The 14,987-nt window shown below is 43.1% G+C and overlaps 1 protein-coding gene across 1 annotated transcript in view; it reads left to right on the top strand.

Moving 5' to 3' along the window:
* The window catches only part of LOC110529169 (regulator of G-protein signaling 6-like), a 110,361-nt gene that overhangs the window by 81,423 nt on the left and 13,951 nt on the right, over nucleotides 1-14,987 (top strand). Inside the window, exons 11-13 of the mRNA XM_036984639.1 lie at nucleotides 1,172-1,233; nucleotides 11,968-12,078; nucleotides 13,919-14,044. Of these exons, the coding sequence (XP_036840534.1) occupies nucleotides 1,172-1,233; nucleotides 11,968-12,078; nucleotides 13,919-14,044 (299 nt within the window). The remainder of the gene's footprint in view (nucleotides 1-1,171; nucleotides 1,234-11,967; nucleotides 12,079-13,918; nucleotides 14,045-14,987) is intronic.

Here is a 14,987-nt window from a genome sequence, read left to right as displayed (position 1 = left end):
AGTTCAATCTTGGTTTCATCAGACCAGAGAATCTTGTTTCTCATGGTCTGAGAGACTTTAGGTGCAATTTGGAAAACTCCAAGTGGGTTGTCATGTGCCTTTTACTGAGGAGTGGCATCCTTCTGGCCACTTTACCATAAAGTCCTGATTGGTGGAGTGCTGCAGAGATGGTTGTCCTTCTGGAAGGTTCTCCCATCTCCACAGAGGAACTCTGGAGCTCTTTCAGAGTGACCATCGGGTTCTTGGTCACCTCTCTGACCAAGACTCTTCTCCCTGATTGCTTAGTTTTTCCAGGCGGCCAGCTCTAGGAAGTTTTTGCGGTTCCAAACTTCTTCCATTTAAAATTGATGGGGGTCACTATGTTCTTGGGGACCTTCAATGCTGCAGAAATGTTTTGGTACCCTTCCCCAGATATGTGCCTCGACACAATCCTGTCTCGGAGCTCTGCGACAGTTACTTCAACCTCATGGCTTGGTTTTTACTCAGACATGCACTGTCAACTGAGAGACCTTATATAGACAGGTGTGTGCCTTTCCAAATCATGTCCAATCAATTGAATTTACCACAGGTGGACTCCAATAAAGATGTAGAAACATCTCAAGGATGATCAATGGAAACGGGATGCACCTGAACTCAATTTAGAGTCTCATAGCAAAGGGACTGAATACTTATGTGAATATGGTATTTCAGTTTTTAGATTTCTTTATACATTTGCAAAAAAAAAAAAATGTTTTAATCCTTTGTCATTACGGGGTATTGTGATGTCATTACAGGGTATTGTGATGTCATTACAGGGTATTGTGATGTCATTACGGGGTATTGTGATGTCATTACAGGGTATTGTGATGTCATTACGGGGTATTGTGATGTCATTACGGGGTATTGTGATGTCATTACGGGGTACTGTGATGTCATTATGGGGTATTGTGATGTCATTACGGGGTATTGTGATGTCATTACGGGATATTGTGATGTCATTACGGGGTATTGTGTGTAGATTGCTCAGGGGAAAAAATCTATTCAACCCATTTTAGAATAAGGCTGTAACGTAACGAAATATGAAGAAAAAAAAGTCAAGTGGTCTGAATACTTTACGAATGCACTGTAGCAATTAGAAACCAGTTTTAATCATAATCGATGAATAATGAGGACTATTGCTTCTCCTCCTCAGATTGTGTTTCTGAACAGCCAGTTGGACCGACACTGTATAAAGGTTTCTAAAGTCGCTGAGAGGTAGGTATAGGCAAAGCTCCACCATCTCACCTATAAAACAGTTCCTGTCATAAAGCACTTTGACCTTGATAAATCAACACGTGTATATTTTATCAACCTGTGTGGAATTCCAGAGCTCTGAATAGAAGAATAACCCCCCCCCCCCCAGTCGTTTCTTTCTTTTTTTTTCTTCTTTTCTTCTTTTTCTGAACCGCCATGGAGGACAAAAAAAATACTAAGATTTTGGGGGATTTTCACGAAATGTAATCCATAAAATGTTCCTTTAGAGAAGGGATTGTTGACATATATTTATATCTAAAAGCCTAATTGAGAAATAATTGATCAAAGTTGGCATATTTGTGTCATTTTGGCCTCTGTTAAGACTCCGTAATGATCTGTAGAACCTACAAAGCAATTATAAATTTATACATTTAAAAATTAGCATAAATTGGTGTCATATAAAGCTTGCTCTGTAATATGACTAGCATTTTGATCATAATAACAATTTTCTTATGTTAATTTATTTATTATATATTATGATTTGTCTGCAACTTTTAGAGTTATGATCTAATTTGTAAACATCACCATCAGAGTGAATGGATTCAAAATGGTTGCCCTATGCTGGTGATTTGCAGGATGTAAAATGTCATCTGTAATTGTTTACATTGCCTACAATGTCAATATCTCTCTATAAAATGGGCCATCACTTTTAAACTAGTAGAAGTCTCACTCTGGAACTTTGAAATGTTCATAGAATATGTTGTGTTTAACAATATATTGAAAAATTAGCTAAATAATTGTTTTTACATTTTCAATATTCATATTTACACTACAGTGCCTTGCGAAAGTATTCGGCCCCCTTGAACTTTGCGACCTTTTGCAACATTTCAGGCTTCAAACATAAAGATATAAAACTGTATTTTTTTTGAAGAATCAACAACAAGTGGGACACAATCATGAAGTGGAACGACATTTATTGGATATTTCAAACTTTTTTAACAAATCAAAAACTGAAAAATTGGGCGTGCAAAATTATTCGGCCCCTTTACTGTCAGTGCAGAAAACTCTCTCCAGAAGTTCAGTGAGGATCTCTGAATGATCCAATGTTGACCTAAATGACTAATGATGATAAATACAATCCACCTGTGTGTAATCAAGTCTCCGTATAAATGCACCTGCACTGTGATAGTCTCAGAGGTCCGTTAAAAGCGCAGAGCATCATGAAGAACAAGGAACACACCAGGCAGGTCCGAGATACTGTTGTGAAGAAGTTTAAAGCCGGATTTGGATACAAAAAGATTTCCCAAGCTTTAAACATCCCAAGGAGCACTGTGCAAGCGATAATATTGAAATGGAAGGAGTATCAGACCACTGCAAATCTACCAAGACCTGGCCGTCCCTCTAAACTTTCAGCTCATACAAGGAGAAGACTGATCAGAGATGCAGCCAAGAGGCCCATGATCACTCTGGATGAACTGCAGAGATCTACAGCTGAGGTGGGAGACTCTGTCCATAGGACAACAATCAGTCATATATTGCACAAATCTGGCCTTTATGGAAGAGTGGCAAGAAGAAAGCCATTTCTTAAAGATATCCATAAAAAGTGTCATTTAAAGTTTGCCACAAGCCACCTGGGAGACACACCAAACATGTGGAAGAAGGTGCTCTGGTCAGATGAAACCAAAATTGAACTTTTTGGCAACAATGCAAGACGTTATGTTTGGCGTAAAAGCAACACAGCTGAACACACCATCCCCACTGTCAAACATGGTGGTGGCAGCATCATGGTTTGGGCCTGCTTTTCTTCAGCAGGGACAGGGAAGATGGTTCAAATTGATGGGAAGATGGATGGAGCCAAATACAGGACCATTCTGGAAGAAAACCTGATGGAGTCTGCAAAAGACCTGAGACTGGGACGGAGATTTGTCTTCCAACAAGACAATGATCCAAAACATAAAGCAAAATCTACAATGGAATGGTTCAAAAATAAACATATCCAGGTGTTAGAATGGCCAAGTCAAAGTCCAGACCTGAATCCAATCGAGAATCTGTGGAAAGAACTGAAAACTGCTGTTCACAAATGCTCTCCATCCAACCTCACTGAGCTCGAGCTGTTTTGCAAGGAGGAATGGGAAAAAATGTCAGTCTCTCGATGTGCAAAACTGATAGAGACATACCTCAAGCGACTTACAGCTGTAATCGCAGCAAAAGGTGGCGCTACAAAGTATTAACCTAAGGGGGCTGAATAATTTTGCACGCCCAATTTTTCAGTTTTTGATTTGTTAAAAAGGTTTGAAATATTCAATAAATGTCGTTCCACTTCATGATTGTGTCCTACTTGTTGTTGATTCTTCACAAAATAATACAGTTTTATATCTTTATGTTTGAAGCCTGAAATGTGGCAAAAGGTCGCAAAGTTCAAGGGGGCTGAATACTTTCGCAAGGCACTGTACTGTTCAAAAGTTTGGGGTCACTTAGAAATGTCCTTGTTTTTGAAAGAAAAGCACATTTCTTGTCCATTAAAAATAACTTCAAATTGATCAGAAATACAGTGTAGATATTGTTGATGTTGTAAATTACTATTGCAGCTGGAAACGGCAGATTTTTTATGGAATATCTACATAGATGTACAGAGGCCCATTATCAGCAACCATCACTCCTGTGTTCCAATTGCACATTGTGTTCGCAATTGCACATTGTGTGCACATAGTGTTAGTTGAGTATCTGGAGCATCAGCATTTGTGGGTTCGGTTACAGGCTCAAAATGGCCAGAAACAAAGAACTTTCTTCTGAAACTCGTCAGTCTATTCTTGTTCTGAGATATGAAGGCTATTCCAATGCTAGATATTTTCCACCATCATTTGCAAATAAATTCATAAAAAATCCTACAATGTGATTTTCTGGATTTTTTTTCTCTCATTTTGTCTGTCATAGTTGAAGTGTACCTATGATGAAAATTACAGGCCTCTCTCACCTTTTTAAGTGGGAGAACTTGCACAATTGGTGGCTGACTAAATACTTTTTTTTGCCCCACTGTACATCTCAATTGTCAGTAGAAACTACACTTTGTTTTAGCAAGTCAGCCATATCAGCTATGTTTTTTTTTTAAAGGCAGTAAATGAAATCGTCACTGCCCTACACTCTACCCAAATTATTTTACATTTATTGTCCCCCCTCTAGAATCAAATGTACACTTTTGAGTTCACAATCTGTTTGACCAAATTATTTCATAGTTCCAAATCAGATCCACTTCCCTGCTAAAACATACTGTAGGTCTGTCTGTCTGCCGCCTTTTTCGTTGTCACAGCCTAAATGCCAATCACCAAACAAGGGGACTAATGCAAGTGTGGTTTAAATCAATTTTAGTACATGCTGTCAAAAAGGCTGCATTCTGCAATCGGGACAGGAGTTACAGCCACCTAATTTTGTTGACAACATTGTACATAACACAGTACCACCATAACACAGTACTACCGTAACACAGCGATACCATGACACAGCACTACCGTAACACAGTACCACCATAACACAGTACTACCATGACACAGTACTACCATGACACAGCACTACCATGACACAGCACTACCATAACACAGTACCACCATAACACAGTACTACCGTAACACAGTACCACCATAACACAGTACTACCATGACACAGTACTACCATGACACAGCACTACCATAACACAGCGATACCATGACACAGCACTACCGTAACACAGTACCACCATAACACAGCACTACCATGACACAACACTACCATGACACAGCACTACCATGACACAACACTACCATGACACAGTACTACCATGACACAGCACTACCATGACACAGCACTACCATAACACAGTACCACCATAACACAGTACTACCGTAACACAGTACCACCATAACACAGTACTACCATGACACAGTACTACCATGACACATAACTACCATAACACAGCGATACCATGACACAGCACTACCGTAACACAGTACCACCATAACACAGCACTACCATAACACAGTACTACCGTAACACAGCGATACCATGACACAGCACTACCGTAACACAGTACCACCATAACACAGTACTACCATGACACAACACTACCATGACACAGCACTACCGTAACACAACACTACCATGACACAGTACTACCATGACACAGCACTACCATGACACAACACTACCATGACACAGCACTACCGTAACACAGCACTACCATGACACAGCACTACCGTAACACAGCACTACCATGACACAGCGATACCATGACACAGCACTACCATGACACAGCACTACCGTAACACAGCACTACCATGACACAGCACTACCGTAACACAGCACTACCGTAACACAGCACTACCATGACACAGCACTACCGTAACACAGCACTACCATGACACAGCACTACCGTGACACAGCGATACCATGACACAGTACTACCATGACACAGCGCTACCATGACACAGCACTACCATGACACAGTGCTACCGTAACACAGCGATACCATGACACAGTACTACCATGACACAGTACTACCATGACACAGCACTACCGTAACACAGCACTACCATGACACAGTGCTACCGTAACACAGCGATACCATGACACAGTGCTACCATGACACAGTGCTACCGTAACACAGCGATACCATGACACAGTGCTACCGTACCACAGTGCTACCGTAACACAGCACTACCATGACACAGCACTACCGTGACACAGCGATACCATGACACAGTACTACCATGACACAGCGCTACCATGACACAGCACTACCATGACACAGTGCTACCGTAACACAGTGCTACCATGACACAGTACTACCATTACACAGTACTACCATGACACAGTACTACCATGACACAGCGATACCATGACACAGTGCTACCATGACACAGTGCTACCGTAACACAGCGATACCATGACACAGCACTACCGTAACACAGCACTACCATGACACAGTGCTACTGTAACACAGTGATACCATGACACAGCACTACCGTAACACAGCACTACCATGACACAGCACTACCGTGACACAGTGCTACCATGACACAGTGCTACCGTAACACAGCACTACCATGACACAGTGCTACCGTAACACAGTACTACCATGACACAGTGCTACCATGACACAGTACTACCATGACACAGTACTACCATGACACAGTGCTACCATGACACAGTGCTACCGTACCACAGTGCTACCGTGCAGCGGCGAATGTTCTCTCTCCTCGTCTGTTCCACGTACACGTCTTTCTCTCATCCAATCCCCTTGATCCTTCTCATAACTAGACCAATCATAACGCCTCAATGAGCCGCGGTTCACGGTGCTGTGGCCAAGACAGGACAATGATAGAGGTGCCGCTGGCGACGTTAAATTGCAGACGGAGATGCTCCCATTTCAAAACGATTTTGTGGAGGACACATTAAACGTTAACGCACTGACTATACAACGGACTAATTAGACTAATGAAAGCAGTATTTTTCAGTGGGTGAGATAGAAGAGGTGTGCCGTGAGAGCGTGAGAAGAGGGTCAAAATGCGTTTCTCTCGCGGCCAAAGCATGAGCGTTGTCAGCTCTGCTTACACATGCATGGTATTGAATCATTGCACCCATACTGCTCGCGAGCGTCTGAGTGGCCAGGAACTAAAATAGAAATTTGTTCTATTTGTGATGCTCAACTCGCTGTAAATCCGGCCTCCTCCCATCTCCTCGTTGGTTTTTAAGAGCATATACCCACGTGGGTGATTGAAAGATGAACTGAGGTCCACACTCCGGTAGGTTGTGGTAATGCTGTATAGTTGGTTGATGAACTGAGGTCCACACTCCGGTAGGTTGTGGTAATGCTGTATTAGTTGGTTGATGAACTGAGGTCCACACTCCGGTAGGTTGTGGTAATGCTGTATTAGTTGGTTGATGAACTGAGGTCCACACTCCGGTAGGTTGTGGTAATGCTGTAAAGTTGGTTGATGAACTGAGGTCCACACTCCGGTAGGTTGTGGTAATGCTGTTGGTAGGTTGTGGTAATGCTGTTGGTAGGTTGTGGTAATGCTGTTGGTAGGTTGTGGTAATGCTGTTGGTAGGTTGTGGTAATGCTGTTGGTAGGTTGTGGTAATGCTGTTGATAGGTTGTGGTAATGCTGTTGGTAGGTTGTGGTAATGCTGTTGGTAGGTTGTGGTAATGCTGTTGGTAGGTTGTGGTAATGCTGTTGGTAGGTTGTGGTAATGCTGTTGGTAGGTTGTGGTAATGCTGTATAGTTGGTTGCCAACAGCCATATGAAGTCCAAAGAAGAAAAAGAAGCCTGAAGGAAGGAGGAGAGATGATGAGAAACTCATTCGGTTTAACATTTTATCTGTGGATTAATTGTCGGAGTAGAGGACATTGTGCATTTCAGGTAAAATAACAACCTGGTTTATAACCCAGGACAAATTAGCTAGCAACAGCAAGCTAGCTAGCTAAATCACCATAAATGTTTAAATTTCGACTTGTCCCCAAATTAATATAATTGGTTCAGAGTTTGTTTTGATATTTCAATCTGCGTGTCGAGATTGCGTTTGGTGTGGGAGGAACAAAAATCTATGTAGTCAGCATCAGGCAAGGTACAGACTGGAGGGCAGGAATTAAGTGGTTTATGGCTTCTAGGTCTAGGTCTAGGGGAAAGGCTGGAGGATAGTAGTTAAGTGGTTTATGGTTTCTAGGTCTAGGGGAAAGGCTGGAGGATAGTAGTTAAGTGGTTTATGGTTTCTAGGTCTAGGGGAAAGGCTGGAGGATAGTAGTTAAGTGGTTTATGGTTTCTAGGTATAGGGGAAAGGCTGGAGGACAGTAGTTAAGTGGTTTCTAGGTCTAGGGGAAAGGCTGGAGGACAGTAGTTAAGTGGGTTATGGTTTCTAGGTCTAGGGGAAAGGCTGGAGGACAGTAGTTAAGTGGTTTATGGTTTCTAGGTCTAGGGGAAAGGCTGGAGGACAGTAGTTGAGTGGTTTATGGTTTCTAGGTCTAGGGGAAAGGCTGGAGGACAGTAGTTAAGTGGTTTATGGTTTCTAGGTCTAGGGGAAAGGCTGGAGGACAGTAGTTAAGTGGTTTCTAGGTCTAGGGGAAAGGCTGGAGGACAGTAGTTAAGTGGTTTATGGTTTCTAGGTCTAGGGGAAAGGCTGGAGGACAGTAGTTAAGTGGTTTATGGTTTCTAGGTCTAGGGGAAAGGCTGGAGGACAGTAGTTAAGTGGTTTCTAGGTCTAGGGGAAAGGCTGGAGGACAGTAGTTAAGTAGTTTATGGTTTCTAGGTCTAGGGGAAAGGCTGGAGGACAGTAGTTAAGTGGGTTATGGTTTCTAGGTCTAGGGGAAAGGCTGGAGGACAGTAGTTGAGGGGTTTATAATTTCTAGGTGTAGGGGAAAGGCTGGAGGACAGTAGTTAAGTGGGTTATGGTTTCTAGGTCTAGGGGAAAGGCTGGAGGACAGTAGTTAAGTGGGTTATGGTTTCTAGGTCTAGGGGCAAGGCTGGAGGACAGTAGTTAAGTGGTTTATGGTTTCTAGGTCTAGGGGAAAGGCTGGAGGACAGTAGTTAAGTGGGTTATGGTTTCTAGGTCTAGGGGAAAGGCTGGAGGACAGTAGTTAAGTGGGTTATGGTTTCTAGGTCTAGGGGAAAGGCTGGAGGACAGTAGTTGAGTGGTTTATGGTTTCTAGGTCTAGGGGCAAGGCTGGAGGACAGTAGTTAAGTGGGTTATGGTTTCTAGGTCTAGGGGAAAGGCTGGAGGACAGTAGTTAAGTGGTTTATGGTTTCTAGGTCTAGGGGAAAGGCTGGAGGACAGTAGTTGAGTGGTTTCTAGGTCTAGGGGAAAGGCTGGAGGACAGTAGTTAAGTGGTTTATGGTTTCTAGGTCTAGGGGAAAGGCTGGAGGACAGTAGTTAAGTGGGTTATGGTTTCTAGGTCTAGGGGAAAGGCTGGAGGACAGTAGTTAAGTGGTTTATGGTTTCTAGGTCTAGGGGAAAGGCTGGAGGACAGTAGTTGAGTGGTTTATGGTTTCTAGGTCTAGGGGAAAGGCTGGAGGACAGTAGTTAAGTGGTTTATGGTTTCTAGGTCTAGGGGAAAGGCTGGAGGACAGTAGTTAAGTGGTTTCTAGGTCTAGGGGAAAGGCTGGAGGACAGTAGTTAAGTGGTTTATGGTTTCTAGGTCTAGGGGAAAGGCTGGAGGACAGTAGTTAAGTGGTTTATGGTTTCTAGGTCTAGGGGAAAGGCTGGAGGACAGTAGTTAAGTGGTTTCTAGGTCTAGGGGAAAGGCTGGAGGACAGTAGTTAAGTAGTTTATGGTTTCTAGGTCTAGGGGAAAGGCTGGAGGACAGTAGTTAAGTGGGTTATGGTTTCTAGGTCTAGGGGAAAGGCTGGAGGACAGTAGTTGAGGGGTTTATGGTTTCTAGGTCTAGGGGCAAGGCTGGAGGACAGTAGTTAAGTGGGTTATGGTTTCTAGGTCTAGGGGAAAGGCTGGAGGACAGTAGTTAAGTGGGTTATGGTTTCTAGGTCTAGGGGCAAGGCTGGAGGACAGTAGTTAAGTGGTTTATGGTTTCTAGGTCTAGGGGAAAGGCTGGAGGACAGTAGTTAAGTGGGTTATGGTTTCTAGGTCTAGGGGAAAGGCTGGAGGACAGTAGTTAAGTGGGTTATGGTTTCTAGGTCTAGGGGCAAGGCTGGAGGACAGTAGTTAAGTGGTTTATGGTTTCTAGGTCTAGGGGAAAGGCTGGAGGACAGTAGTTAAGTGGGTTATGGTTTCTAGGTCTAGGGGAAAGGCTGGAGGACAGTAGTTAAGTGGGTTATGGTTTCTAGGTCTAGGGGAAAGGCTGGAGGACAGTAGTTGAGTGGTTTATGGTTTCTAGGTCTAGGGGCAAGGCTGGAGGACAGTAGTTAAGTGGGTTATGGTTTCTAGGTCTAGGGGAAAGGCTGGAGGACAGTAGTTAAGTGGTTTATGGTTTCTAGGTCTAGGGGAAAGGCTGGAGGATAGTAGTTAAGTGGTTTATGGTTTCTAGGTCTAGGGGAAAGGCTGGAGGATAGTAGTTAAGTCCTTTATGGTTTCTAGGTCTAGGGGAAAGGCTGGAGGACAGTAGTTAAGTGGTTTCTAGGTCTAGGGGAAAGGCTGGAGGACAGTAGTTAAGTGGTTTATGGTTTCTAGGTCTAGGGGAAAGGCTGGAGGACAGTAGTTAAGTGGGTTATGGTTTCTAGGTCTAGGGGAAAGGCTGGAGGACAGTAGTTAAGTGGTTTATGGTTTCTAGGTCTAGGGGAAAGGCTGGAGGACAGTAGTTGAGTGGTTTATGGTTTCTAGGTCTAGGGGAAAGGCTGGAGGACAGTAGTTAAGTGGTTTATGGTTTCTAGGTCTAGGGGAAAGGCTGGAGGACAGTAGTTAAGTGGTTTCTAGGTCTAGGGGAAAGGCTGGAGGACAGTAGTTAAGTGGTTTATGGTTTCTAGGTCTAGGGGAAAGGCTGGAGGACAGTAGTTAAGTGGTTTATGGTTTCTAGGTCTAGGGGAAAGGCTGGAGGACAGTAGTTAAGTGGTTTCTAGGTCTAGGGGAAAGGCTGGAGGACAGTAGTTAAGTAGTTTATGGTTTCTAGGTCTAGGGGAAAGGCTGGAGGACAGTAGTTAAGTGGGTTATGGTTTCTAGGTCTAGGGGAAAGGCTGGAGGACAGTAGTTGAGGGGTTTATGGTTTCTAGGTCTAGGGGCAAGGCTGGAGGACAGTAGTTAAGTGGGTTATGGTTTCTAGGTCTAGGGGAAAGGCTGGAGGACAGTAGTTAAGTGGGTTATGGTTTCTAGGTCTAGGGGCAAGGCTGGAGGACAGTAGTTAAGTGGTTTATGGTTTCTAGGTCTAGGGGAAAGGCTGGAGGACAGTAGTTAAGTGGGTTATGGTTTCTAGGTCTAGGGGAAAGGCTGGAGGACAGTAGTTAAGTGGGTTATGGTTTCTAGGTCTAGGGGAAAGGCTGGAGGACAGTAGTTGAGTGGTTTATGGTTTCTAGGTCTAGGAGCAAGGCTGGAGGACAGTAGTTAAGTGGGTTATGGTTTCTAGGTCTAGGGGAAAGGCTGGAGGACAGTAGTTAAGTGGGTTATGGTTTCTAGGTCTAGGGGCAAGGCTGGAGGACAATAGTTGAGGGGTTTATGGTTTCTAGGTCTAGGGGCAAGGCTGGAGGACAGTAGTTGAGTGGTTTATGGTTTCTAAATGTGACCATCTACCAGGGTGTGGGGTGTTTCTCTAAGAATTCCTTTAAAGAGTTCATAGCCGTTGTTGTCATGGTGAATCAGGCAGGGTGTTTGAAACTGGGCTGCACTGTGGCGGGAACTAGTTTTGACTCAGTTTCCACCTAATAGTTTAAATTTCGACTTGTCCCCAAATTAATATAATAGCCTTACATTTGAGGGGCGACAGGTAGCCTAGTGGTTAGTGCGTTGGACTTGTAACCCGAAAGGTTGCGACATTGAATCCCCGAGCTGACAAGGTAAACATCTGTCGTTCTGCCCCTGACCAAGGCAGTTAACCCACTGTCCCTAGGCTGTCATTGAAATTAAGAATTTGTTCTTAACTGACTTGCCTAGATAAATAAAGGTACATTTTTAAAACATCAATAGATGTCTGACTGTAGGGCCTTCAGTTGAACTACTAACTGACTGTAGGGCCTACAGTAGAACTACTAACTGACTGTAGGGCCTACAGTAGAACTGATATCTGACTGATCATGTGTCATTCTTCCGTTCCGTCCATCCTCTTGTGTTTTGTCTGTTGTGTTGCTTTCAGTCTGATGACCTACACTGAGCAGTACCAGGAGTATGACCCGTTTGTGGTGTCACCAGAACCCTCCAACCCCTGGACCAGTGACGACCTCTCCTTCTGGGACCTAGAGGCCAGGTAAGAACCACAACCATATGTTCCCCAATCGGTGGACTGGTATATCTGTTACTTCCCTGTATGATACATACTTGTCTCTGGTCTGTGTCTCTCCCACAAACACCCCATTCATGACTTTTCAACTAACTAATCCACCGAGCCACTTCAGCTGAAAAATCACCTTCAGTGACAGAGAGAGGAACATGATGGGCAATGACAACTTATCGTCTTGTTTCATTATTAAAGGATGAAATCAAAGTACCAATAATCAGAGAGAGAGCCACTATCTCAGGGGTCATCTATGTCTTAAAGCACCATTTATACCCGGTTCTAACATGTGTCCTTTGTCCTGATCTCGTCCACGCCCCAGGGTAGCCACTAGGCGGCAGGCGGCAGGGTAGCCTAGTGGTTAGAGCGTTGGACTAGTAACCGGAAGGTTGCAAGTTCAAATCCCCGAGCTGACAAGGTACAAATCTGTCGTTCTGCCCCTGAACAGGCAGTTAACCCACTGTTCCTAGGCCGTCATTGAAAATAAGATTTTGTTCTTAACTGACTTGCCTAGTTAAATAAAGGTAAAATAAAAAATTAATAAAAACATTCTGATTGTGCCCCACGTTGTAGCCGTTTGTACACATGGTCGTAAAATATTGTCTGTTATTCGTTCATTACGTCTGCATCGTGATCAGATTTCCTGGCGTCTCCCTGCGTGCAGATCATTTGACAGATTATTCTTTCAAAAAAATAATATGACTGTATTTATTTGAAGATTATTATTTACGCCGTATGTCAATGGTGTCAATGGGTTTTAGAGGCCAGTGGAATGATGATTTAAATGATTTGACCATCCAGATCTGTTTACACTTGATTGATATCCAGATGCAAATCCCTAGGCCCCGTTTATACCTGGTGCCAACATGGGTCTTTTTGTCCTGATCGAGTCTACAGTGAGACACTTTGATTGTGCCCATATTTCCAGAAATGTGTCTACACACGTGGTATTAAAACATATCTGCATTGTGCCCATATTTCTTGGTCCTTTCCTTTTTGGAAATAGTTTCACAGCTGTTCTTTCAAAACATTGCCTATATATTTATTGTAAAGACACATATTGATGTAATCAGTCAATTGCGCCACCTGTCAATGATTTAAAAGTTTATTTTTAATGAAGATTTAAATGGTTTCTCTGTCCAGATCTGTCTACACTTGTAAGATATCCAGACAATGTGCGTCTGACTACCTCCCGAGGTGGGCACGATGATCGGATCACAATGAGACTTTTACTCTTCTACACCCGTCTAAAAAAATGTGGTCACAATCAGAATGTGGACAAGATCAGGACACATGTTAGAACCAGGTATAAACGGGGCTTCGGATAATCGTCCTTAAAGTCTGAGCAAAGGGCAATGACATCTCCTAATGTCCTATACCACTATCAGACCCAGATATGAAAGATATTTCATGGTGGACGAGGTTGTTGCTGAGCACGGTGTGTAGTCCCTGTGTAACTCTTCTGGTCTCTCTTTGACTTATTTAGAGATTAATCAACCCAGACATATAATCATTGAGACTAATGTAGCTTCATAATGTTTATAAATGGATTAATTACATTTCGGGTTTAGAGGGAAATGTCCTGCAGTGATTTAAATGATAAGGTGTCATGTGAACACTGCCTTTACAGTATTATACTGCCAATGTTTCTACTTTTCTGTCACCACTTGTCCAACATGTGGTGTTTGAGATCACGTTTATACATTTTTTTCTGCCTATCTATTTACCTTGCTCCTTTCATGAATTCAAACTGTTTCTTCCTCCTCTCCTCCTCGTTATCGCCTGTCCTCCTCTCTCCTCCTCTACCCCTTAGTAAGGAGCCCAGTCAACAGAGAGTGAGGAAGTGGGGTTTTTCTCTAGAAGAAGCTCTGAAGGATCCGGCAGGTCGCGATCAGTTCCTCAAGTTCCTGGAATCAGAGTTCAGCTCAGAGAACCTACAGTGAGTCACACACAATTCCTCTCCTCATTTCTTCCCTTGTTTTCTTAATTTTCTCTCATCCTTTCCACTGATCCGTCCTCCTTTCACTCTCTCCCCGGGTTCAGCTCAGACAATCTACAGTGAGACACACACACTTCCTCTCTTTTCCTCCTTTTATTCACTCATCCTTTTATCTCATCCTTTCCTCATTTCTTCTCACCAGATCCCTTCATCCCATCCCTCCATGTTTCCTTCCTTCCCCTCATCCTCTCCCCTCATCCTCTCCCCTCATCCTCTCCCATCACCCGATCTCTTAGCTCCATCCCATCCCTCCATTCTTCTCTTTCCCAATTTCCTCTTACCTCCTCCAATTATCCCCTACCTACAATCTTTCCCCTCATACTAACCTCTTTGAACCAACCAACGCTGAGTATCATAGGGCAACAGTCAAATAATATTACTAGAAAATATTCATATTCATGAAATCACAAGTGCAATATAGGAAAACACAGCTTAGCCTTTTGTTAATCACCCTGTCGTCTCAGATTTAGAAATTATGCTTTACAGCGAAAGTAATCCAAGCGTTTGTGTAAGTTTATCGATAGCCTAGCATAGCATTATGTACACTTAGCATCAGGAAGCTTGGTCACGAAAATCAGAAAAGCAATTAAATTAACCGTTTACCTTTGATGATCTTCGGATGTTTTCACTCACGAGACTCCCAGTTACACAACAAATGTTCCTTTTGTTCCATAGAGATTATTTTTATACCCAAAATACCTCCGTTTGTTTGTCGCGTTATGTTCAGAAATCCACAGGAAAGAGCGGTCACGACAACGCAGACGGAAATTCCAAATAGTCTTCATAATGTCCACAGAAACATGTCAAACGTTTTTTATAATCAATCCTCAGGTTGTTTTTCAAATATATATTCGATAATATATCAACCGAGTGTGTAGATTTT

This window comes from Oncorhynchus mykiss, chromosome 8 (genome assembly GCF_013265735.2).
Source record: "Oncorhynchus mykiss isolate Arlee chromosome 8, USDA_OmykA_1.1, whole genome shotgun sequence".
Taxonomy (NCBI): Eukaryota; Metazoa; Chordata; class Actinopteri; order Salmoniformes; family Salmonidae; genus Oncorhynchus; species Oncorhynchus mykiss.
The sequence above is the reverse complement of the archived record's forward strand: the minus strand, read 5'-3'. Positions and strand labels throughout refer to the sequence as shown.